A 27300-nucleotide genomic window follows, 5' to 3' on the forward strand; every position below is an offset into this window, starting at 1 on the left:
TGGGAGCTCTGTTGGTCTCTGTCACCCTCAAATAAAATGTTTTTTTAAAGGACATTCTTTTAATGTACTATTCAATTAAAACTTACTTATTTGCTTCCTTGGTTTTGTAAAAGAAAATTAGCCTGAGTTGAAAATTATTAAACAAATTTGGAGATATTTGTAAGTGAATATGATGTCGCTAATACTGATACACACACACACACACACACACAAGGTTACTTCAAAAAGTTTGTGGAAAGAATAAATTGAAAGATAATCCAAAAGGGGGCATTTAGCATAGCAGTTAAGATGCCTACTTCCCATGTTGGAGAACCTGTGTTTGATTTATAGCTCCAGCTCCCAATTTCAGCTTCTTATCAATGCAGACATTGGGAGGCAGCCAGTATTGGCTCAATTAGTTGGATTTGTACAACACATGGGAGACGTGGGCTTTTTAGTCATTGCTGGCATTTGGGAAGTGGACTAATGGACGGCAGCTCTCTGTGTCTAGCATTCTCTCTGTGTTTCTCTCCCTGCGACTCTATGTCTCTCTCTCTACTAATAATAATAAAGCATGCACATTTCCCATGAGGTTTTTGCAGAAGGCTTTGGAGAAGGAAGACTGATTTTAGCTCATGAATTATCAGCGTTTGGTGTGATGTACATGATAACATCTGATGATTCCCTTTCTCTCCAGCTAGTGTGCTTATACCACTAGCTAGCACTAAAAAAACAAACAAACAAACACCATGATTTAGAAACAGAGTGTCTTCAGTGTCTACTTACATCCTTGTCATTTGGTAAGAAATCCCATATGGGGTTAAAAATGCCCAAATTTGCTATATTGTGAAACTTATATTGTGAAGAACCAAGGCATGAATATAGCACCTCATTAAATGTAGTGCATGATATTGGACAAACTCCCAACATTAGGATGGTAACTGTAGAGAAGCAATAATTCCTTTCTTTATTGAAAATGTTGACGTTTAAGGGAAAGAATGGAAATTACTTATTTTAGACTTGATGTTTTACTGTGTACAGAAATTAAAAAGTGATGCCAAATGTTCTGCTTCCAAAGTGCACAGTGAGCTTTACATGTTTTAATGTGCTTTAGAGTAAGCTCCTTTCCTTTATTGCACATGTCTTACAAGCTGTTCTCAATTTCATCTTCAAAATTTTTGTGCTTTATACTTGGAATTTGTATGTTTTTCCTAAATATGTTTGGAAAGTCTCAATTTTTTTCCTTTTGTTATATATTTGTGCCTTCTATGTTAAACACTGGGAAAGCAAGGCTATACAAAATAAAGAAGCAAAGAAATGGAGGAGGGGGCCGTGCTGTGGCATAGCAGGTAAAACCGCTGCCTACAGTGCCAGCATCCCATATGGGTGCCAGATCAAGTCCCAGCTGCTCCATTTCCAACCCAGCTCTCTGTTGTGGCCTGGGAAAGCAGTGGAAAATGGCCTAGTCCTTGGGCCCCTGAAGCTGTGGAGGAGACCAGGAAAAAGGTCCAGGCTCCTGGCTTCAGAAGGGTCCAGCTCTGGCCATTGCAGGCATTTGGGGGATGAACCAGCAGATGGATGACTCTCTCTCTCTCTCTCTCTCTCTCTCTCTCTTTCTCTCTCTCTCTCTGCCTCTGCCTCTGCCTCTCTGTAACTCTGCTTTTCAAATAAAATTTTTTAATAGACCAATATAGCAATTTTAATAATAGCTTTTAAAATCTTTAACTCTTTTTGTAGATTGCCAATTGATTTGAATTGTTTTTTGTTTTTAGTAACCTCAGTTAACCATACTTTCTCTCAGTTGGTACTGTTAATACATTATTGGCTTCATCTGTTTACAGAGCCATCCCAAAGTACTGAATACAATAGAAGTGGCTGGAAAAAGTCCATAGGAACCTATAGGAGGACAGCTAAACACAGAACCAACCATGCTTTAGTTTTATGAGCAGCACATCATATATAACTGTGCATGACAAAAGACTTTAAGTTGCCATGTTTAAAATTATAAACTCATCAACCAACAAGGGGCACTTGCTTACTTCACAGTATTTTTGAAAGCACCTGTAGGATTTTACAAGTATTTAACCCTTTAGGCCTCTGGGGCTTTCTCATTAAGATAACTATCATGTCTAGTAACACAAGATCATTAGACTTTTTAATTCTCAAACATTTGTATTAATAACATTTTCCATTATAGAAACTTAAAATTTAGTACCACGTCACAGCTTCACAGTACTTCTAATATAATCCAAATAGCTTGATTAGTTGGTGTCTCTATAAGATGAGAGACATAGGTCCTCCGATTTTTTCAGTTGGGCCCAAACTGGAAAAACCAAAGTCCAAGATTTACTTGAAATTTTAGAGTCCAGATTGTTTGGAACTTTGATTTTTTGAATGCCTATCAAGAATGCCAAGAAGGCTCAAAATCCAAAATATCTGGTTGAAATAAGATTCCTTAAAATCATGACATAACATAGACCAAATTTGATCATTGTTACAAGGTGATTATTGAAATCTTTGAAAATAAGCACATATTTAAATAACTCATAGCTCTTAATAAAAATTCAGCTGTTTTTGAAGAATTAGAATTTAACAGACATCAAGAGAACATGATAGATTACTTTAACACATTGCTTTAACAGAGCATCAGATTTCAATTCTATGTCAAAGAGAAATTGAGCTTCCTGTGATCTTTTGCTGTGAAGTTTCCTTCCTTTACCTTCTTTCATATTGATGACCGTGTTTCTGTGTCTCTGTGTGTAACACATCTTTAAGCATCTTTAGCAGGGCTGGACGAGTGGCAACAAATTCTTTCAATTTCTGTTTGCTATGAAAAGTCTTTATTTCACCTTCATTCACAAATGAGAGCCTGCAGGATGTAATATTCTGGGCTGGAAGTTTTTCTCTCTTAGTACCTGGGCTATGTCTCACCATTCCCTTCTAGCTTGTAGGGTTTCTGATGAGAAGTCTGCTATGAGTCTAATTGGAGATCCTCTAGAGTAATCTGACGTTTCTCTCTTACACATTTTAGAATCTTTTCTTTATGTTTCACTGTGGTGAGTTTGATTACAACGTGTCATGGTGAGGATCTCTTTTGGTCATGTTTATTAGGGGTTCTATAAGCTTCCTGTACTAAGATATCTCTGTCCTTCTCCAAACCTGGGAAATTTTCTGCTAGTATCTCACTAAAAAGGCCTTATAATCCTTTCTTCCTCTCCATGCCTTCAGGAACTCCTAGAACCCGAATGTTAGGTTTTTTAATAGTATCCTGTAGATTCCTGACAATATTTTTTAGATTTCTAATTTCCAATTCTTTTCTTTGGTTTGCCTGTTTCCTTTCCTGTTCTCTGTCTTCTAAGTCCGATATTCTCTCTTCTGCTTCGCCCATTCTGTTTTTAAGGCTTTCTAATGTGTTTGTCATTTGATCTATTGAATTCTTTATTTCATTATGATTTCTCCTCACTATCACATTTTCTTGTTCTACTAGTTGTTTCATTTCATTTTGATTCCTCCTTAATATTTCATTTTCACGTGAGAGATTTTCTATCTTGTCCATTAAGGATTTCTGTAGTTCAAGAATTTGTTTTTGAGAACTCCTTAATGTTCTTATCAATTTTTTGAGATCTGCTTCTTGCATTTCTTCTATCTCATCATCTTCATAATCTTGAATTGGGTGTCTTTTTCATTTGGGGGCGTCATAGTGTCTTCCTTGTTCTTGTTACCTTGGTTTTTGCGTTTGTTGTTCGGCATGTTGGAGATATTTGGTTTCTTCACTGTGGTGTTTTTTCTTGTTACACTATGGCTCTAGTTTAAGTGGACTGTCTGCTTTCAATGGAGCCTTAGAGGCTTGAGATGAGTGTGGCCTGAGAGCTCTGTTTGGTTCCTCAGGGTTGAGGGTGTGCCAAAGGTGACACTCCCAAGTTAGGCGTGGTAAATCTCTCTCTTTCTTTCTTTCTTTCTTTTTTTTTTTTATTCAAAAGGGATGTAATTCCACACAGCTGAGCGGAATTGGAGGTAGTTAGCAGGTGAATGATATACCCACAGGAGCCAGAGATCAGAAGCTCTTTCCCAAGGACCACACAGGGAATCTCTGCTGCCCTCAGTGTGGGCTCCAATTCTCCAGCAGTCTCCCACTGGGTTGCCAAGTTAGATGCTAATCTCCTGTTATTTCACCCCCCCAGAGTCAGGTTTTTCTGCTAGGCTCAGGGCCAGTGCAGACATGAGGTCACCCTGCTTATGACGTATGTCCAAAATGGTGCCTGCTCTTTATCTTGCTCGCCTTTGAGAGGTGAGCGAAGAGAGAGAAACTCATGTCCGTATTGGTCACTTTTTTTTTCCTCTCTCTCTTCTAGTTAGCCTGGTGAAATTTTCCCCACAGGGTTTCAAGCCTCATTCCCTCTAGTCTCCTCTTGCCGCTTGCCCGCTGGTGTCTTGGGCTATTGAGGTTCCGCTCACCTCGCGTTCCAGCGCTGGTATGTTGAGTCTGCCGCTGGTGTCCCAAACTTGGGCTCCCACGCTCTCCACGCAGATCCACTATGAATCACTAGTTCCGGAAGAGTTTCCTCTGCTGTTTCTTCCCCTACTTTTCCTTGAACCTGCAGTATCTCCACTTTTATTAAACCGTCTCTTCCTGGACTGTCAGTGTCCTCCCTTCCTATTCTGCCATCTTGCCGCTCCCTGTTTTCAAATAAATTTTTAAAAAAATAAGAAATGGAGGGGAGAGTAAAGAAAAAAAGGAAGTGTCCAACCTAGGCTATCCTGTTTGTATTTTGCAACATGACAAATTCTGCTCTGAATTAGGACAGTTCTCTCCTGATTGCTACAAAGATACAAAGATTCCCACGTGATAGTCTGAATTATCATTCAAAAATGCATATCAGATCTGGTCATATCCTCATTAAAATTCTTTTCTTTTTTTAAATATTTATTTATTTATTTATTTATTTGAAAGATTGAGTTTAAACAGAGAGAAGGACAGAGAGAAAGGTCTTCCATCTGATGGTTCACTTCCTAGATGGCTGCAACATCCAGAGCTGTGACAATCTAAAGCCAGGAGCCAGGTGCCTCTTCCTGGTCTCCCATGTGGGTGCAGGGGCCAAAGTACTTGGGCCATCTTCACTGCTTTCCCAGGCCTTATCAGAGAGCTGGATGGGAAGAAGAGAGCCAGGACTCAAACCAGAGCCCATATGGGATGCTGGCACAACAGGTGTAGCTGTTCCCTCTATACCACAGTGCCAGTCTCATCCTTAAAATTCTGTAATGATTTTCTCTTCCGCTAAGAATGACATTCATGGGCCAGTGCTGTTGCTTAGTGGGTAAAGACACCGCCTGCAGGGCTGGAATCCCATATGGGTGCCAGTTCAAGTGCGGGCTGCTCTATTTCTAATCCAGTTTTCTGCTTTGACCTGGGAAAGCAGTAGAAGATGGTCCAAGTCCTTGGGCCCCTGCACCCATGTGGGAGACCCAAAAAAGCTTCTGGCTCCTGGCTTCAGATTGGCTTAGCTCCAGCCATGTGGCCAATTGGGGAGTGAACCAGCAGATAGAAGACCTCTCTCTCTTTCTCTCTCTCTTTCTCTCTTTGTAACTCTGCCTCCAAATAAAGTAAATCTTTAAAAAGAAATAAAAAGAATGACATTCAAACTCTAAAACATAGCCTGCCAGTGATCTTTCACCAACAGCTTCTCAAATCTCTCTCTTTCGTCATTGCTTTGTTTTCAAAGTACACCAGTTTTTCCACTTCAAGGCCTTTCCACTTTGACTTTCTTTTGCCTGGAATGCTCTTCCTCCTGTTGAGTTCATGCCTGGCTCCTTAACTTTTGGGTCTCAGTTCAAAAATTACCTTGCAGAAACATCTTCCTTGACTTACTTACCTAAAGGCATTCTCCTTCTACTCCAACTGCAGCCAGTGCTCACAATGTGGTTTATTCATTTACTCCCTCACAGTACTTAGCCCACTCTGAAATTATTTTCATTAATTATTTCTTTACTTGAGACTTGTCCCCTTTGACAAGAAGTAAACATCTAGAAAGCATGGACTTTATTTGTCTAGGCCATATAAGTATTCATCTTCATTATTACCATATCTGGCATGGACTTGGTACAAAGTACTCACTGAATAAATCAATGAACAACTAAAAGAATGTGGGTATTACTGGAATATTGGGTCTATTTGTGTTTTCCTGAATTGGGAGGGATAGTGATTTGTAAAACTTGCAGAATTTCATTTGGCTGGGGCAAATGAAATTGATAGGAAGAAGTTACGCTACAAAGATTGGAGCCAAAGCCTGCAGTTCTTGAATGTCACTCTGCAGAGTGTCTGAAATTTCTTTTGTGGTCAATGGATAGCTACTGAAAATTTCTGAATAGTCCATGTGTGCTTTGGAAATGCTTCCTTTATTACTAACTGTGGAAAATTATTTGTGTGTCAGAAGAGCCTCATCCACTCACCAGCTCATGACAGCGTAACTTCTGAATGTTAGCAGGGTGTTGACTTAGTCAGTGTTCATTTCTTTTTCCATGCAGCGTGACTGCCACGTACCATCACTGCTTCTGGGCTGGCAGGAGAAAATGTTTGCCTTAGTTCTTCACAGTCTGAGATGAAATGACCCAGTATTTCTGACAGGCATTCTTGCTGGTATTTCTGACTTCTCAATGGGGAAGTGGCCTACCTTAAAGAGTTTGATACCATCTTCCTATCAAATCATTCTCCTTTCCTCAGTTGTTCTTCATTTTGTGTTTTTCTTTTCTGAATGCATAACTACTTTCACATTTGTTGCCCTGTCTTGTGTTACGTCTTTAGTAGGTCTTAGTTTGGACCCTTTACATGCAGTTTGCTTTTGGTTTGCTTCAATGGAGGAGTGTGTACATCCTCCCTTTCCTGAATCCTAGTACTTCAAAGTTCTCATAATAAATGTAGCATACACATGTTCATGTCAGATGTGTGGATTTAATTTCAAAAAGGAGTACAAATATATTAAGTTTCTAGTTAAAACGCGGGTCTGTTTTATAGACTCTGGCAATCAATTGTAGTTTCCTGAAGTGATTTACAGCAATTTAAAAGCCAGGGACAGGTCATGAAGAACTTTTATTGTATTAAGTAATGGGATCTCCTTAAGTAATAGGATCTCCTTTACATTTACATTGGGAAAGACAATGTTATGTTCAATCCTGGGCTATAGAGATAGAATGCACCAAATAAGAAAAAAGCCGATGTTGCAAATTCAAGAAAAGAGAACGAACTTATCAACACTGGTTAACAGGGGTGGGTATGTGCTACAGCAGTTAAATTGCTACTGGGGATGCCCTGTCCCATGTTGGAGTGAATGATTTGAGTTCCAGCTACCCTGCTTCTTATCCAGGTTCCTACTAATGAGTACCTTGTGAGGCAGTAGATGATGGATCAATTACTTGGGTTCTTACCACTCACGTAGCAGATCTGAACATAGTTGCAGGCTCCTGGCTTCAGCTTGACCCAGCCCTAGATGTTAGGGACATCTGGGGAGTAAACCAGAGGATACAAGATCTCTCCATCTTTCATTCATCTCTCCTCCCTCTCCCTCTCCCTCTCCCTCTCCCTCTCCCTCTCCCTCTCCTCTCTCCCTCTCCCTCTCCCTCTCTCTCCCTTTCAATTAAAATAAAAATAAAGAAATTCTTTAAAAATTGAGTGACAGCTTCAACAGCTACAGAGTAACATTCCTCTGTGATAATCAGTTTTGGAAACTGGCATCATAAGAATGATGACTTCAGAGATGTTTTTATTTAACTGGCATCCTTTTAGCACCATTTAGTTTATGAGGCACATACACATGTAATATTCTTTTTGATTTATTTATAAAAGTTGCATTTCTTACAAGTTAACTCAATCTTTTCTTAGAGAAATCATAAACATCATGGATAGTAAATACAAATTATAGAGATAAATAAATCCCTATCCATGGACTGTTGTACTGGGAGTGAAGCAAATATACTCAAAGCCATTTAATGTAAGATAGACTACTGGCAGGTGCCATGGCTCAATAGGCTAATCTTCCGCCTTGCGGCGCCGGCACACTGGGTTCTAGTCCCGGTTGGGGCACTGGATTCTGTCCCGGTTGCTCCTCTTCCAGTCCAGCTCTCTGCTATGGCCTGGGAATGCAGTGGAGGATGGCCCAGGTGTTTGGGCCCTGCACCCGCATGGGAGACCAGGAGAAGCACCTGGCTCCTGGCTTTAGACCAGCGCAGTGTGCCGGCCGCAGCAGCCATTGGGGGGTGAACCAACGGAAAAGGAAGACCTTTCTCTCTGTTTCTCTCTCACTGTCCACTCTGTCAAAAAAAAAAAAAAAGAGAGAGAGAGCGCAAGATAGAATACTACTACATGCCTTCAAAAAACTGATGGAAATGCATAATACTAAGAATACCAATCCTATGGCCAGAGTTGCACCAATTCGAAGCCAGGAGCCAGGTGCTTTTTCCTGGTCTCTCATATGGGTGTAGTGAGGTCTTCAAAAGTTTATAGTAGTGTCTCTTGTGGGGATGCTGTTTGGGATAGCTGTATCTCACATTGGAGTTTTTGGTTCCAGTCCCGGGTACTCCGCTTCCAACCATCTTCTTGTTAATACACACCCTGGATAGCATCAGATGATGGCTGAAATGTGGGGTCCCTGCCACTCACATAGGACACCCGGATTGGGTTCTAGGTCTCAGATTTTGACTTAGCCCAGCCCTGGTTACTACAAGCACTTGGAAAAATCTCTATCCACCTCTCTGCTCTCTTTCTCTCTACCTTTCAAATAAAATGAAAAGTAAATAATTTTAAAGTGTATTTTGAAAAATACTATGCATGGATTTCACAATTTTTTGCACCACAATAAACTTATCTTTTAATTTCATTTTCCCACAAACTATTGGAAGGACCCTGTTATCATATCATAGTGAATGTGAACTCAAATTCTGGTCTTAATGCTTTCAACTTCTGAGGCTTCAGACTGATCTGTACTTCTCTGAACCTAGTTTAGAAATAATCGTCTTCATTTGGTCCTTTCTCTCTTTCTCTCTCTAGCTTAACCAGCTGGACAAGGCAATGGAAGCAGCCCACACATTTTTCATGGCCAACCCCGAACATATGGAAATGCAGCAGAACATTGAAAATTATAGGATGATGGCTGGTGCTGAAGCATTCCAGATGACAGACCAGGAAGCCAAAGCACACCTGGTGAGCTCTGCTGCCGCTTGCCCTTAGTGCAGGGAGCAAAGTGCTTCTAAGTTTCACTTGACTCATGGTCAGTTTCTGTGAATGAGCATCTCAACTTGATTCTCAACTTCCAGTAGCATCTTTGTAATTTCAGAGTTCCCAAGTAGAATATTAAAATTATCAGAGTTGAAGAAAAAAACTAGGAGAAACTGTTTTTAAAGATTTAATGAAAATTTAAACATTAGAAAAACTAAAAACACAAAAACTTTAAAGATTGAAAGAAAAATAAAATTGGTGCAATATGGAAAAACTACAAAATTGTACAAATGTCGGTAGTATATTCGAAAGCTCAGCTCCTCTCTAGAGTATTTATTTCACACCTAGGCGTGGAAACCAGTATCTGTACTTTTCAAACTGAGCTTCTAACACATCATATAACTCTTTAGATGAAGTGTTCCTTGAAATCATATGTTAAAAAAAGAAAGAAAAAACTACTTTTTAATTTTCCATATCACCATTCTCGATGTGCGGCCTCCAAAATCAGGATAGCAAAGGAAAACAGTAAGATTTTAGATGCATGGTTTTCTTCTTTTTAAACTGGGCAAGGCCTGAAGTGAAGGGGCACTTCCATCCACACCTGTTGCACCACACTTGTTACATGGTCTGACCTACAAGCAGAGGACTTAACAAGTCCAGTTTGTGTGTGTGCTCAGGAAGCAAATGAAATCCATGGGTGCTGTAGAGGCTTCTAGCTCAGTAAGTCCCCTCTTATTTACAGCTATTTGAAGCCAGGGAAGTGACATTTTACCTTCAGTAAAGACCTTCTTTGTCCCTCTGCAGTACAAGAGTTTGAAACCCAGCCCAGCTGCCTCCATCTTACTCTTTGTTTGTTGGTTTTTCTCTCTTTTTCTTTGCAGGAGAGCTACAGTGCAGCAGTTAAACATTATGAGGCCGATGATTTTGAGGTAGCTATCAAGTACTTTGAACAAGCCCTGCGAGAATATTTCAATGAAGATGCAGAGTGCCGCACCCTGTGTGAGGGGCCTCAGAGATTTGAAGAGTATGAGTATTTAGGGTACAAAGCTGGTCTCTATGAAGCCATTGCAGGTAAAGCAGCTTTTTCCTTTTATTTATTTCCTGATTATAAGAATACTACATGCAATTTCTAAAAATATTTTAACATATGGAAGTCTATATGGTTAAAAAGTGAACGACATAAATGTCTACTCCATCATACTTCCCATAAATACATTTATGTAGCTAAAATTTATATGACTCTCTCCCCAGGCTTTTTTTTTTTTTGGATGAATTTATAAATATGTATGTGTTTATTTATAATTATTAGTTCATTTTTTATAAAATATAGCAACCCTATAAAAACTGCTTTTCACTATGTTTTTATTTTTGTTTACTTTATGCTTAACGGCACACGTTGTGGACCTCTTCTCATGTAAGTACATGTAGATGCACCTCACTGCATTTAATGACTGGGTAATAGTCCATGGTAAGGATACACTGTAGTTTATTTTGGCCGCTCCCTTTTTTATATTATTATTCTTACTTTGTTTTTATTTTATTTGAAAGCAGAGAAACAGAGAGAGACAAAGACAGAGAAAAAGAGATTTTCCATCTACTGGTGCCCAAATGCCCACAGCAGCCAGGGCTGGTCCAGGGTGAAGCAAGGAGCCCAGAACTCAGTCTAGGTCTCCCACATGAATCACAGAGACCTAAGTACTCGAGCCACCATCCTCTATCTCTCAATGCACATATTAGTGAGAAGCTGGATTGAAAGTAGAATAGCTGGGACTCAAACCAGGCCCTTGGATATTAGATGCTGGTATCCCAAAGGTCAACCCCTTGGCCAGTCCTTCACTGATGACTATTAAGAAAGATGTAATTTTTCTGTATTATAAACAATGTAATAGTGTGTACTTGTATAGTATGCTTAAATTAGTTGAAAGGGGCCTGCGCCGTGGCTCACTTGGTTAATCCTCCGCCTGCGACCCTGGCATTCCATATGGGCACCTATTCTAGTCCCAGTTGCTCCTCTTCCAGTCCAGCTCTCTGCTGTGGCCCAGGAAGGCAGTGGAGGATGGCCCAAGTGCTTGGGCCTCTGCAACTATATGGGGGATCGGGAAGAAGCTCCTGGCTCCTCGCTTTGGATCAGCACAACTCTGGCAATTGCGGCCACTTGGGGGGTGAACCAACGGAAGAAGACCTTTCTCTCTGTCTCTCTATCTCACTGTCTGTAATTCTACCTGTCAAATAAAAAAAAATTATTTGAAAGCATATTTTATTATATATGAGAACTTTATAGTATTGCCAAGTGGCATTTAAAATGATACTGTGCATTATATAGTAATTGAGGATATTGGCTAATTGACAATTTATGGGAACTGAGTCCTCTTCTGTACACCATACACAAAAATAAATTCTATTATATTAAAAATGAAAGAGTAAAAATAAAGCCATTGGGACAAAATGTGGGAAAGTATTTGAGTAATATTAGGAGAGGAAACTATAAATGAAAAAGACAAGAACATGAATAGAAATATAGACTTTATTTAAGATTTTAAAATATAGATTTATGAAATAAACCAAGCATATTTACAAAACACAAATGGAAACATTGTAAAATATTTTGTAAGCAAATAGGTAATATTCTTCGTATTTAAAAGGAGACTGTAAAGTATTATTAATAGTAGTAATTTACTTCTTAATTGTTAGTAGTAGTTACAATAACAACTGACATCTTGTAGTAATTATAGTATGCAAAGGGCTTTACTGATTTACAACATTTTAATCCTCTAAACAACTCTTGGTAGGCAGATACTATTGCTTTATACTCTGGCCCTTTTTTAACTGAGGAATTTTGTGTCTCAGAAAGATTAAGTATTGCTATGAAAATGATGCTGGTAACCAAGCCAGACTTTTCTGAATCTATAACTCATACTTTTAAGATACACCAAATTTTAAATGAGCAAAGAGTAATTTATTCAGTTATAAATGTTTAAAACTATTTTTGGAGCGTGTAATATGTTGTAAGTCTTATTTATATATATATAAAGTTTTATATATATATAAATTATGTGTATGTGTGTGTATAAATGTTCAGTTTTATGTACTCACAGAAATGCTATTAATGAAATTAGTTTTCTGCCCTCGCTTTCCAATGTTTTCTACCTCATCTAGTAGCTCAAACAAATCCCAGGGAGCTATATTTCAGTACAGCATCTCCTTCAGTTCCTATCCCCATCTGATTTGCTGCCAAACTTTGATAGATGCCACCTCCTCAGAGCACATAAGACTTCCTCACCCTCTCCACCCATTTTGCAACCATCCTGGCTTACATCCTATACCACTGTGATTGCTTTTTTGGTTCCTCATATCCTGGTCAGGTTTTGCTTCAGAGCAGAACATTCTGTAAAAAGTAAAATTCTTCTCACAGCCCTGCTTAAACTATCCTAATGGATTGCCTTCTACTTGGAATAAAACCTAAAACCTTTAAGAAGGACATTCATGATTAAGTGTTTATGTCTCTCTCTCTCTCTCTCTCTCTCTCTCCTCTCTCCTCTCTCCTCTCTCCTCTCTCCCTCTCCCCCTTGCTTTCACTGTCTTTCTGATCCATTCCGATTGCACTTCTCTTAATTCCTTGGATAGGCCATGGTTATTTCCATGTATAGACCTCCAAAGTTTTTCCTTCATACCTTGGTTAAAGCTGTAGCTTGTTCAGTGCTGCATCCTCAGTGTCAAAGTATAGTGACTGGCAAATAATCCACACTTGGAGAATATTGGTTAAATGAATGTGTTGATGGATGAATGAATGAATAAAGGAGATGGCATATCTATCAATTAACCATGCTGTTATGCATTATTTTCTCAGATTTATTCTTAGATGCTTTGTAATATTTGCTTGTATCATAATTGGTGTCTATGAGAAGCAAAATTTTCCGATTTTTCCAGTATTTAGATATATATATATAGTTAACTTTCATATTTATTTGCCTGGGTAGACTTCATTCCTAATATTTTATAGATTCTGCAGTGTTACATTTTCTGCAAATAATCATTTTTTTCTTCCTTTGCAGCCTTTTGAGGCCTTTAGTGCAATGTTATATACAAAGGAACATAGTTGATATTTGTGATTTTAAAATTAATGTTTATTTAAACTTTTTTAATATAAAGAGAGCAGATTTAATACAGTTCATAAATACAATCTTAAGTATATAATGCTACTTTCTTTCCATCCTTCGTCTCTCCTTTTCTTCCTCCCCCTCCTTTGGTTCCTTCTTTGGGAAAGGAGTGTTTTTAATGTTTTCCTATTTAGGATGATCTTTACTGGGAGATCTCAGATACATTTATTTTGAGAGGAAATATTTTAACTTTTCTGATTGAAGAAAGTATTTCTTCTGGAGTTTCCTCAAATGGATTTTAAAATAATATGAGACATTTATTCAGTGACCCACTGTGGGCATTAACATGAGCAAGATAAAGATTTCCACTTTTATAGAGTCAAGAGCTTTTATTTTCATTTTATCACTTTCTCTGTTTCATTGTCATAACAATAAAAAGTTTAATAGATACTGCTAGATTGCCTTCAAGAAGATATCAGAAGTACATGACACTATTTGTCACTCACTCTTTTACTTACTGTCTGTAACAGCTATCCAAGAAGAGAACAGTGATAAAGAGTAAATTAGTTTAGTTTGTATCTCCTTAATTTTCAGGGATCATGGCATGTCTTTCACACTTGATATTAGCCAAAAGGGTAAGTCTTGGGAATTTGAAACATATTCAATGTATTATGAAGAGAAAACTTTTAAAAGTACTCCCATGCAAATATCTTGGATCTCAAACTTATTAAAAACATGAAAGTTGCACAGTGACATTTGAAATAGAAAGCAGGCAGAGAATATAACCAATAAAAAGTGGCATGACAGCTCTCATTTGAATTTTTGTGTGGTTCAAATTGTCCTAAATTAGGATTAAAACTGGCATTTAAAATTCTGAATTTATCAGAAAACCAGAATATTTGATTTTAGAATTAGAGGAGACAATAAACGCTGGAGAAAAGTACAGATGACTCCCAAATGAAGTTATTTTTATTAACTCTGCTTGATGAAGCCCTAAAGGATGTCATTCTGGTACTCTTATTTTGGTGCCATTTATATTTTGCTTTGAAAAACATTTTCATTCATATTGAGTTCTTTTTGGGTGTGTCTCTGACCTTTTCTTTTGGCTTGTCATTTGGAATTAGAAGAATGTGCATTAGAAATTTGTCCCAGTGCTTTAGCAGCCAGTTGGGACACTGGTGTCCTTTATTATATGGCCTGGGTTCCAGAACTCCACTTCTAATTTCAGCTTCCTGTTAATGTGCACCCTGGAAAGCAGCAGGTAGTGGCTCAAGTACCTGGATCCCTGCCACCTCCATGGGAGCCCAGGTTGAGTTCCTGATTGCCAGCAACAGTCTGGCCCAGCCCTGACCATGACAGGAATTTGAGGAATGAACCAACAGATGGGAGATTTCTCTCTCTCTCTCTCTCTCTCTCTCTCTCTCTCTTTGGCTCTCACTCTCGCTGTCATTCTCCCTCTCTAATAAGAAAAAAAAAAATGTTAATGAAGCATGTAAAGTTTCAGTTAAGTAGGAAAAAAACAATTGAAGATTGTTTGTTGATTTTTTTCCTTCCTTCCTATCTATTTCAGGCATGCTAATCACATAAATAGAACTCATTCTTCCCTTCACAACCTCCAGTTGAGGTTAATAACAAGTAGACTTTAGGGATTCTATTGGCCGTGCTCTATAGGACTGAGTTAGCCAGATTATGAGAAACTGGCTCATTGTACCTCACACCAGAATATGCACATTTCCTCCCTGTTGTATTTTGGGTTCCCTCTGCAATGTCATCAAGATCCGAGCTGAATTTTGACTAAACAGAGAATCTTTTGAAAGAAGGCAGTTGTTGTAGGTTACATTGTACAGCCATGAAGTCCAATGATTTTGTTGTCATCCTCAGGGGAACCCATTCAGCTCAAGCATGAATGAACCATTCTCTTCCTGAGGCGCAGCCCCTCAGGCTTTCTCAGCTCATGCTTTGAGAACACAGAGCTAAGATGTGAAGGAAGCATGAAAATCCCTGCACTTCAGGATTCTCACCTTGTTAGCAAGCAAGAAAAGTGGAACTAGTAGAAAGGAGACCAGAGAAAGAAGAAAATGTTTTCTCAAGTTCTTTAGATTTTATCCTCCCCTTACTTCACAAGTCCCTGAGTAAGAGTAGAAAATGTCATTACTAGAATATGAAATGTCCAGGTAATAGACTCATTCATAACTGGGTGGAACAAAGCCCTGATCAATAGATGAGAAGAAATAATGTTTTTATTTTCCCTTTAGGAAAATTTGGCCTGCAAATGTTAACTGGGAAAAAGAGCATTTTTGCTTTACTTCTCATCATATACTCTCCACATACATGGTGGTTCCTTTCTCTGATCTGTTTCCTAACATCTCCAGGATCTGAACTTTCAATCCTGATTCCAGTACACTTCAGACCATCTCAAACATCCAAAGAGAGGCCCCAACATTGTTAAATAAGAAAGACAATATTCAGCCGAGTATGGGTGGGGTGAAATGGTCTATCACTTTCAGAGGGAGAAGAAAAGAGAGTGGATGGCCAGGGAAGACTGCAGCACGGAGAAAGGCCCCTAAGCCATAGGATTGGGAACTACTGTGTCTCTGATATTCTCCAGCAAGGAGGCCTTACTTGCTTGCCCTGTGAAAGTGTTTTCCATTCACAGGATAAGGATTATAATGACTTCTCTGAGTATTGTAAGGTCAGAAGTGCCCTATGTAATTGTGGCTTTGAATTGAAATGTGGGTTTTCAAATGAAACATTGCTTGGGTCTTGTTTTCCAGATCACTACATGCAGGTGCTGGTTTGTCAGCATGAATGTGTGAGGGAACTTGCCACCCGCCCTGGCCGCCTCTCACCAATCGAAAACTTTCTTCCTCTACATTATGACTACCTACAGTTTGCCTACTATCGAGGTAAAGTGTGGATCATCTGGGAAGTCCTTTAAAGGGGTTTCTGTTCACCATGGCCAATATGTTGTCATCATGTAGTCTTCTGCTTTCTTCAGGCTACCATCAGATCTATGGGGTTTATATATTTTCTTTCTTATCTCTCATCACTGTAGTCAGAACAAGAAGAGCAGAAGGTGAAACACAGGCAGGTGAAGTGCAGAATTTAGTGCTGCAATAATTTCTTGAAAATTAGACTAGATTAACATTTTATATGATTTTTAAATTTAATTTTTTCAACTTAATTTCATTAGCTATATATATATATATATATTCACATGATTGAAAGAAAAAACATTAAAAAACTTCTCTCTTCCCTGTCCCAAATACCCAGTTTAATGCCCTATAACCTGGTTTCTTATCTATCCTTCCAAAATTTAACATAGAAAGAACAAATGCATATGCACCCATTTATGTTCTCCTTTACACAGAAGATACTATATTTATCACTTGCACTATTCTGTACATCTTTTTGCTTAAAAACATCAGAAAACACATTTGATAAGATTCAACACCCCTTAATGATAAAAAACCCTCCAAAAATTATGTATAGAAGGAGCATTCCTCAAAGTTATAAAGGCTATATCTCACAAAACAACAGCCAATATCATACTGAATGGGGAAAATCTGATAGCATTTCCCCTCAGTCTGGAAGAAGACGAGGATGTCCACTTTCACCACTCTTATTCAATACAGTACTGGAAGTTTCATCAAGAGCAATTAGGGAGGAGAAAGAAATAAAGGGCATCAAAATTGGAATAGAGGAAGTCAAATTATCCATGTTTGCAGATGACATGATGGTATGATGGTATACATGGAAAAACCTAAACACTTCAACAAAAAATTGTTACAATTGATAAACCAATTCAGTTAAGTTTCAGGTTACAATATAAAAAGCAGCAGTTTTTCATATGCTAATGATGAACTCACAGAAAGGTAAATCAATAAAGAAATCTCATTCATGGGGCAGGTGCTGTGGCACAGTGGGTTAAAGCCCTGGCTTGAAGTGCTAGCATCCCATATGGGCGTTGGTTCTAGTCCTGGCTGCTCCTCTTCTGATCCAGCTCTCTGCTATGGCCTGGGAAAGCAGTGGAGGATGGCCCAAGTCCTTGGGCCCCTGCCCCCACATGGGAGACTCAGAAGAAGCTCATAGCTCCTGGCTTCAGATCAGCGCAGCTCCAGCCATTGCAGCCATCTAGGGAGTGAACCAACAGATGGAAGACCTCTCTCTGTCTCTATCTCTCTCTGTAACTCTGACTTTCAAATAAATAAAATAAATATTTTGAAAAAAGAACTCCCATTCATAATAACCACAATAATCTCAAACACTTAGGAATAACTTTAACAAAATTAGTGACAGATAATCTATAATAAAAATTATCAAACATTGATGAAGGAAGTCATCAAGGATGCAAAATTTTGGAGATATTCCTTGCTCATGGATTGGAAGAATCAATATCATCAAAATATCAGTACTACCTAAAGCAATTTACAGATTCAATGCAATTCCTATCAAAATACCAATGGCATTCTTTACAGAGTTAGAAAAAATAATCCTAAAATTCACATGGAATCACAAAAGACTCTGAATAGCCAAAGCGATCCTGAGCAAGAAAAACTGAGCTGGAAACATCACAATAACTGATGTTGAAGCATACTACAATACTGTATAGTAATTAAAATAGCTTTGTACCAGCATAACAACCAATACATAAATCAATGTAACAGAGTAAAGAGCCCAGAAATTAACTCACATACATCCAGCCAACTGATTCTTGACAAAAGTACTCAGGCTATTCAGTGGAGTAAGGATAATCTGTTCACAAATGGTGCTGGCAAAATTGGATATATGTGTGTAGAAGAATGAAAATTAGATCCAAACACCTAACCATAAACAGAAATCAATTCAAGATGGATCAAATACATAAATTATAACCTGAGACTTAATGTAGGGAAGACAGTCAAAGGCATTGGTGTAGGGGGTGACTTCTTGGCCAAGACTATATTGAATATCAGTCATGAGAGTGGGCATCCTTGTCTGGTTCTAGATCTTGGTAGGAATGCTTCCAGCTTTTCCCAATTCAATAGAAAACTGGCCATTGGTTTGTCACAAACTGCCTTGATTGTGTTGGTATAATAATTTTATATTTCCTTTCTTCACTCAGCAGAGCTTTTTTTCAATTATTTAAATGAGAATCACTTTTTTTTTTTTTTTGACAGGCAGAGTGGACAGTGAGAGACAGAGACAGAGAGAAAGGTCTTCCTTTTGCCGTTGGTTCACCCTCCAATGGCCGCCGCGGGAGCGCGCTGCGGCCGGCGCACCGCGCTGATCCGATGGCAGGAGCCAGGTGTTTATCCTGGTTTCCCATGGGGTGCAGGGCCCAAGGGCTTGGGCCATCCTCCACTGCACTCCCTGGCCACAGCAGAGAGCTGGCCTGGAAGAGGGGCAACCGGGACAGGATCGGTGCCCCGACCGGGACTAGAACCCGGTGTGCCGGCGCCGCTAGGCGGAGGATTAGCCTATTGAGCTGCGGCGCCGGCCTGAGAATCACTTTTTTTATCAGTATGTAAATTCTTTCTTGCTTTTTGTCCATGTTATTCTCTCTGTGCTCAATAAAGCAGTTACTAGTAAGCTTTGTAAATTATTATTTTGGTTTAATTTTATCAGATGAATACTTTTAAAAATTATTTCATGTTATATGTATTTTTGTGAAATCTAATTAAATATGTATTGACTCAAGAAAAAAATAAGTAAAACTAAAAAACAAGTAAAATGAAAATGAATGCTTCCAACTTTTCTCCATTCAATACAATGCTGGCCGTGGTTTTGTCATAAATTGCCTTAAGGAATTGTGTTGAAGAATGTTCCTTTGATTCTCAATTTGCTTAAGGTTTTCATCATGAAAGGCTATTGCATTTTATCAAATGCTTTTTCCACATCTATTGAGATAATCATATGGTTTTTGTTTTTCAGTTTGTTAACGTGAAACATCATATTGATAGATTTGCCAATGTTGAGCCATCCCTGCATACCAGGGATAAATACTGCTTGGTCCAGGTGAAGGATTTTTCTGATATGTTGTTGGATTTGATTGGCTAGTATTTTCTTGAGCACTTTTGTGTCTATGTTCATCACTGAAGTTGGTCCACAGTGCTCTTTCTCTGTTGTGTCTCCCTTTCAATTGTTTTGAATAGCTTGAGAAGAATTGGAGTTAGCTCTTCTTTAAATGTCTGGTAGAATTCAGCAGTGAAGCTGTCCAGTCCTGGGCTTGTCTTTGTTGAGAGTATATTTGTTACTGATTCAATCTCCTTGGTTATTGATCTGCTTAGGTTTTCTATATCTTCATGACTCAATTTTGACAGGGTATATGTGTCCAGAATTCTCTCCACTTTTTCTAGATTTCCTGATCTGTTGGTATACAATTCTTTGTGGTAAATCCTGAGGATTTTTATTTTATTTCTGTGGTATCTCTTGTTACATTTCCTTTTTCATCTCTGATTTTATTGATTTCGGTCTTCTCCCTCTTTTTTTTTTGTCTAGTTAGGCCAATGGTGTATCAATTTTGTTTATTTTTTCAAAAAACCAGTTCAGTGATATTTTGTATTTTTGTTTTGATTCTATTTATTTCTTCTCTAATTTTAATTATGTATTTTCTCCTATTAATTTTGAGTTTGGTTTGTTGCTGTTTTTGTAGGTCCTTGAGATGCATTGATAGTTCACTTATTTGGTGCCTTTCAAATTTCTTAATATAGGTACCAACTGCTATAAACTTCCCTCTAAACGCTGATTTTGCTGTTTTCTATAAGTTTTGATAATGTTGTATTACCATCTTCAATTTTTTAAAGATTTATTTATTTATTTGAAAGCTGGAGTTACACAGAGAGAGAAGGAGAGGCAGAGAGAGAGAGAGGTCTTCCATCTGCTGGTTCACTCCCCAATTGCCCGCAATAGCCAGAGCTGCACCAATTCAAAGCCAGGAGTTAGCAGATTCTTCCAGGTCTCCCATGTGCATGCAGAGGCCCAAGAGTTGGGCATCGTCCAGTGCTTTCCAAGGACACAGAAGAGAGCTGGATTGGAAGTGGAGCAGCTGGGATTGGCCAGCACCCACATGGGATGCCAGCACTGCAGGTGGTGGCTTTACCTGCCACAACACCTGCCCTTGCATCTTCATTTGTTTTCTGAAATTCATTTCTCTTTTGATTTCTTCTATGACACACTGTTCATTCAGGAGCATGTTATTCAGTCTCCATGTGTTTGTATATGTTCTAGAGATTCTTGAGTTGTTGATTTCCAGCTTCATTCAGTTGTGGTCAGAGAAGATGTATGGTATGTTTCAGTTTTTTTGAATTTGCTGAGACTTCCTTTATGGCCTACGATGTGGTGTGTCCTAGGGAAAGTTCCATGCACTGCTGAGAATATGTATTCTGCAACTGTAGGATGAAAAGTTCTGTAGATATCATTAGGTCCATTTGGCCCATAGTGTTGATTAACTACGTTATTTCCTTGCTGATTTTCTGTGTGGTTGATCTGTTAATTGTTGAAAGTGGGGTATTGAAGTCCCCCATTACTATTATATTGGAGTCTATGTCTCCCTTTAGATCTAATAGCCTTTCTTTTAAGCAGCCAGGAGCTCTGTAATTCAGTGCATATATGCTTATTATCATCACATCTTCCTGTTGAATTGATACCTTAATCATTACATAGTGCCCTTCTTTGTCTCTTTTAACAGTTTGTGTGTTAAAGTCTATTTTCTCTGATATTAGGATGGCTACACTAGCTCTTTTTTGGTTTCCATTATCATGGAATATCTTTGTCTATCCTTTCACTTTCAGTCTGCCTGTATCTTTGTTGGTGAGATGTGTTTCTTGTAGGCAACAAATAGATGAGTCTTGTTTTTTAATCCATTCAACCAGTCTGTACCTTTTAACTCGAAAGTTGAGGCCATTTACATTCAAATTTACCATTGATAAGTTACAACCTGGCCCTGTGATTTTCCCATAAATATTCCTAATGTTTACTTTGGATTTCCTTTGTACTTTTGCTGGGAGATTTTCTGCCTACACCTTCTTTCATAGTGATGACCGTATTTCTGTGTTTCTATCTGTAAATGAATTCTTCATCTATAATACTTCATTTTGATTTCCCTTTAAAATCTCAATTTCATGAGAAAAAAATTTCATTCATGTCATGTATTGATTTCTTTAATTCATGCATTTGCTTCTGATTACTTCTGAGTAATCCTACAATTTTTTTTTTTTTTTGAATTCTGACTCTGGCATTTCTCCAATCTTTTCATCTTCACATTCTAGTATTGAAGTGTTGTTGTGTGCCTTTTTCAGGTGACATGTTGTATTCCTAATTCTTGTTTCTTGAATTTCTCCATCCATTTTTAGGCCTTTGTAGAGATACTTGGTTTTGCTTTTTTTTCTTTTTTTTTGTTTTTTTTTTCCCTTCTGATGACTTTTATCTTTGGATTACGCCTCTGTGGTTTAGTGGAGTGTCTGCTGTTTTAGTGAATGACCACAGGTGTGTGCTGGGTGTGACCATGGAACTCTGTTCAGTGCTCCAGGGTGAGGTGAGTGTCCAAGGTGACACCAAAGTTGGGCATGGTAGATTTCCTATTTTTTTATCACAGAGGAAGGTTTGAGCAGCTCTGTTGGCATTGTCTCACCATCACCTCCTCTTCTTTAAGTCGACCAGTGCCAAGGCACTGGCCCCTTTGGGTACAATATTTATCCATGCTGCCACAAGAACCACACAAAGTATCTGTGCAATCCTTAGTGTGATCATGGATCCCATAGCAATGACCCACCCCAAGCATCTGCTCACAGTGATTGCCCAGAGACCAGTCACACCCTACACCCTCCCACATAGCCACAATGTTTCCACAGGCTCAGCACAGAAGGCTCCCAGAGTTGCAAAGTGCTGAGGAGCCACTGTGCCCTGCCAGTCTGTCCTGCAGACAGAGAGGCAGAGACACTCTCAGAGCCAGCCACCTGTGGGTACTCTGCCCAGTCAGCCTGAGCCCCAGAGCCTGTGACATACTGGGAGGCTGGGGACAACTCATAGTCTTATGTTGGCATCTGGCCCCTATCAGTCCTACCAACCAGACTGAGGCATATCCTCTTGGCTGGTTGCTGGGTGCATGGACACAAGATGGTACAGCTATTAAGTATGTCCAAAATGGTGCCCACCCTCTCTCAACTAGTTGAAGGGCACAATTGTCAGGGGGTCAGGGAGAGAGAAACATGCCTTTTTTTCCTCTAGGTTGGCAGGTATACTGTCCCCCACAGGGCTCCAGGCCAGATTCATGGCAGGCTCTTCCTGCAAATTTATCAACAGTGGCTTGGGCTGCTGTGACCTGGTCTCACCTTACTTTTCAAAGCTGGTGCTGAGGCTCTCAGCTACGAGGGTCCTGAGTCATGTGCATCCACACCCTCCATGTAGCTCCACACTGTCCCTCTAACTTTCAAGGAGTTTCCACTGCAGTTTTTTCCCTAACTCTTCCCTGAGATTACACTCTCTCTGCTGATTCAACTTAATTCTATCAATACATAAAGGTCTGGTTCATTTTTTAATTTTGCATATAATTTCACTATTATACCTCATTTCATATTTATCCTTACTGATGGGTAATTGTATTGTTTGCAATATTTTTCTATTCATTCACCATTCAAATAAAAATTTTACAAATGTCATTTCACATCTAGACACAAATATCTATTGGGTAAATATATTAAAAATGATTGCTTAGTAAAATGTTTTATTAATTTTTAATTTTGATTTTTTTTTGTTTATTTGAAAGACAGAAATAGACATACAAAGGTCCTGCATCTGCCTATAACAGCTGGATCTGAGCCAGGCAGAAGCCAGAACCTGGAATCAGTCTGGGTTTTGCATAGCTGGCAAGGGCTCAAGTATTTGAATACCACCTGTTGTATCTCAGGGTGATTATTAGCAGGAAAGCTGGAATTGGGAGCACAGCTGGGACTCAAATCCAGATGCTCAGTGGTGCAAATGTTTCAGGTGGCATCATAACTGCTTCACCAAACATTTGTTCTTTCTTTGTAATTTTGATAGATGTTGCCAAATTTTCCTCTACATGAAATATATTTCTGTTGCTCAATAGAATATATTTCCAATTTTTACATATTCCCAATCTTTTAGATCAAAATTAATATTTCAATGTAGTTTCCCTTTCCACTTATATTTTTGATAGAGAGAGAAATTGAACATCTTTTCTCATGTTTAAAAGCAATTAGTAAAATCAGGATTGCTGAAACTGATCTTAGATATGTTGTCTAACGTCTTCATTATACTTCATCTTGGAGCATGTCACTTAGCTTGTTATTAGGTCATAAATACTGGTTCATTGTTCTCTTTATTCCTCACTAGCCCCAGCATCATGTTGTCTTGTATAAAGTTCAGTGGTGAACAGCATGTTTCCATGTTAAATTAATAATTGTAAGAAAATATCTCAAGCAAATACCTTAAAGATACTTTGGAAAATCCTCTCCTTCACAAAATCAAGCTATTACTCATTATCCTGGAGTTGATGGCATAAGAAGTCATTTGCTTAAGTCTTGAGCATTGAATGCAAAAAACTTAAGAGAGTTGCTTTTATCACAAACTTATCACAAACCCAGAGTCATATGTGTGTGTGTATGTGTATGTGTGTGTATGTGTGTGTGTATGTGTCTAGGGGATTCTTTTAAACAGACATTGAATGTTGTGGCCATCTACAAACAAGATATACAGCATTTCAAAATTCCTCTTGGGGGCTGGCTCTGTGGCACAGTGGGTTAATGCCCTGGCCTGAAGCGCTGGCATCCCATGTGGGCACTGGTTTGAGGCCCGGCTGCTCCACTTCCAATCCAGCTCTCTGCTTTGGCCTGGGAAAGCAGTGGAAGATGTCCCAGGTCCTTGGGTCCCTGCACCCACAAGAGGGACCCAGAAGAAGCTCCTGGCTCCTGGCTTCAGATAGACACAGCTCTATCTTGCAGCCAACTGGGGAGTGAACCATCGGATGGAAGACATCTCTTTCTCTCTCTGCCTCTCTGCCTCTCCTCTCTTTGTGTAACCCTGACTTGCAAATAAATAAATAAATCTTTAAAAAAAAGAGAAACAATTCTTCTTATAGTAGGTAAGTATTGCTACATTGAAGCACTCGTTGTTGAAACATCCTTGCTCCTGCTCTCTAGTAGCTTGCTGCTGCTGGAGTTGTTGGAGTTGTGTTGTAAGAGGATGGAGGAGGTCTTCTACAGCAAAAGTACTTTAAGTAAGTACTTACATCACACTACCAGTTGACCACAGCAAGAATAAATAACCTTTGAAAATCACTTGTATCACTCACACATCAGATGATGCAGTCATTGTAGAAGATCACCATCAGGATGTTTAGTTATTCCAAACCAGTACAAAAATCATAATTAACTCCTACAGTCCTATTGTTTATCTATATTAACTAAGTTGCCAATAAACTTCTTCAGGTAGAAATTTTCGATAGAAAATTTTTATAGTTTATCTAAAACGTCTAGTGTCAAAGTGGACTGAAAGGAATCCCTTTTGGAAACCTGAAATCATGTACTTTTATCTGTGACTGTTTATTCTTAATCTGCTCATTCAACTCCAAAGGCAGAGAGAGAGAGATAGAGAGAGAGAGAGGTCTTCCATCTGCTAGTTCACTTCCCAAATGGCCACAAGGACCCGGAGCTGAGCCCATCTGAAGTCAAGAGCCAGGAGCTTCTTCTAGGTCTCCCACATGAGCTCAGGGGCCCAAGGACATGAGCCATCCTCTACTCCTATCCCAGGCCATAGAAGAGAGCTAGAACAGAAGAGGAGCAGCCGGGACTAGAACCGGCACTCATATGGGATGCTGGCGCTTAAGGCCAGGGCTTTAGCCCACTGTGCAACAGTGCAGGCCCTATAAATAAAATATTTTTTAAAAAAATCCTTTGGGTTGACTCTGATGTTGCAACTGCTTGGTTTTCCAGTCGGTGAATATGTGAAAGCCTTGGAGTGTGCCAAGGCCTATCTTCTGTTCCATCCAGATGATGAGGATGTCCTCGACAACGTAGATTACTACGAGAGTCTGTTAGATGACGACCTTGACCCAGAATCTATTGAAGCCAGAGAGGTGAGACCAGTGTTCTGAAAAGAAGCTTTTCATGTACTAGAGAGAGTGATAAAAGCATAGCACTGCTCGTAACAATATCTAACAATTTTGTGAAGGTTTGGGAACTCAATTCTTTCAAACTTTGATTATTATTTTTGCTAGAAGCGTATTATTCTCATATTTGCTAGCTTGTAAAACAGTAAATGGGGACATTTTCTGAAGCTCTGAATATTTCTTTTAGCTGATTTGACATGCAATGAAAAATTTTTCCATGTTATCACTGATCTATCTCATCCCTATTATGTAAATATAAATTTTTCTCTTTCTTTCACCCTCTCTCCTTCCTTCCTTCCTTCCCAATTCCTCCCTGCCTCCTCCCTCCCTCTTTCCCTTCCTCCCACCATCTCTTCTTGCCTTTCTGCCTGTTTGCCTCCCTTTGTCTTCCCCCCACCCCATTTCTTTGTCTAGGACTCAACAATGTTTGTGAAACGTCATAAACTTGAATCTGAACTGATAAAATCAGCTGCAGAGGGCCTGGGATTTTCGTACACTGAACCGGTAAGAACAAAGACAAAATGTTTATTATCAGAACTACCCTGTGGAATTCCTGTAGATGTTTTTATTCCCCAACCTCATTTGTTAAGTTTTCTAATTCTCTCCTTGAATTACAAATTGTGGTATCGGGTGTTTACTCCACATGTGTTATGAACTTTAAAGGCTTTCTGGATTTCTACGTCACTGAAGTCCAAAGTCCAAAGTAAATACATGGTAGAACTATTTTATATATGAATATTTTGTTTCAAGATTCTTTTTTTTCTCCTAATTTTGGATGTGATATACTATAGTCTCCACTTAACGGTTATTACCTAACCTTAAGGAGACTTCTAAAAGTGCAGCATCATTCATAATTCTACTTTCTATTAACACTGACTTTTCTTCATCTTTCCACATTGTCTGTTATCATTGTTCATATGAAAGTACCCTTTTTCCAGAGACTTGTGTTCTGATTTTTATTTAAGAAACTATCATAAGTAATTTCCATATTGGTACACCCTTTAAAATCATCTTTAGCAGGGCCAGTGCTGTGGCGCACTAGGTTAATCCTCCACCTGTGGCGCCGGCCGCAGCGGCCATTGGAGGGTGAACCAATGGCAAAAAGGAAGACCTTTCTCTCTGTCTCTCTCTCTCACTATCCACTCTGCCTGTCAAAAAAAACAAAAACAAAAACATGTGTGGTAGTAACCAACAGATAAATGAGTAAGTCCAGCCCAGGTATTTCAAAGAAGAGGGAAAATTATTAATAATAGATGAAAGATGAAAAAAGTTATTCTTGTGGATCATCAAAGGAATGTAAGTAAAACCACAATGGTGTATCATTTTATACATAATACACAGGCAATAAATGCTATTTCTCATTGTTGAAAGTTTGTGATTAACTTTATGGATTATAAAGAGCATTAGGAATACCAGAAAAACTCTTAAAAACTAATTTAGTTGCAAGAATTTTAGTACCTTTGATGGTAGAGTGATTTCACTCCTGGGAATTTACTCTGAGGATATAGTTCAATAGAGACAATGCTAAATACATTAAGCATGGTAGAAAAGAATCAGAAATAAATCAAGGGGCTAGCAGCAGCAGTAGAGTGATTTGTGTACTATATATCAATTTACATACATAGATATGTAGCTAAAGATGATTTTTTAAAAGATTTTATTTGTTTATTTGACAGAATTACAGACAGTAAGAGAGGGAGACAGAGAGAAAGGTCTTCCTTCCATTGTTCACCTCCCAAATGGCCGAAAAGGCCTGAGCTGTGCCAATCCAAAGCCAGGAGCCAGGTGCCTCTTCCTGGTCTCCATGCGGGTGCAGGGCCCAAGCACCTGGGCCATCCTCCACTGCCTTCCCAGGCCACAGCAGAGAGCTGGACTGGAAGAGGAGCAGCCAGGACTAGAACCGGCACCCC

General features: G+C 38.9%; 1 protein-coding gene across 1 annotated transcript in view; it reads left to right on the forward strand.

The window, feature by feature from the left end:
* Nucleotides 1-27300, forward strand: part of P3H2 (prolyl 3-hydroxylase 2) — a 169286-nt gene that overhangs the window by 117949 nt on the left and 24037 nt on the right. The window contains exons 2-6 of the mRNA XM_062210180.1: nucleotides 9017-9169; nucleotides 10066-10255; nucleotides 16056-16187; nucleotides 25215-25357; nucleotides 25805-25894. Coding sequence (XP_062066164.1) covers nucleotides 9017-9169; nucleotides 10066-10255; nucleotides 16056-16187; nucleotides 25215-25357; nucleotides 25805-25894 — 708 coding nt within the window. The remainder of the gene's footprint in view (nucleotides 1-9016; nucleotides 9170-10065; nucleotides 10256-16055; nucleotides 16188-25214; nucleotides 25358-25804; nucleotides 25895-27300) is intronic.

The sequence above is a fragment of the Lepus europaeus genome, chromosome 2 (assembly GCF_033115175.1).
Source record: "Lepus europaeus isolate LE1 chromosome 2, mLepTim1.pri, whole genome shotgun sequence".
NCBI classification, from domain to species: domain Eukaryota; kingdom Metazoa; phylum Chordata; class Mammalia; order Lagomorpha; family Leporidae; genus Lepus; species Lepus europaeus.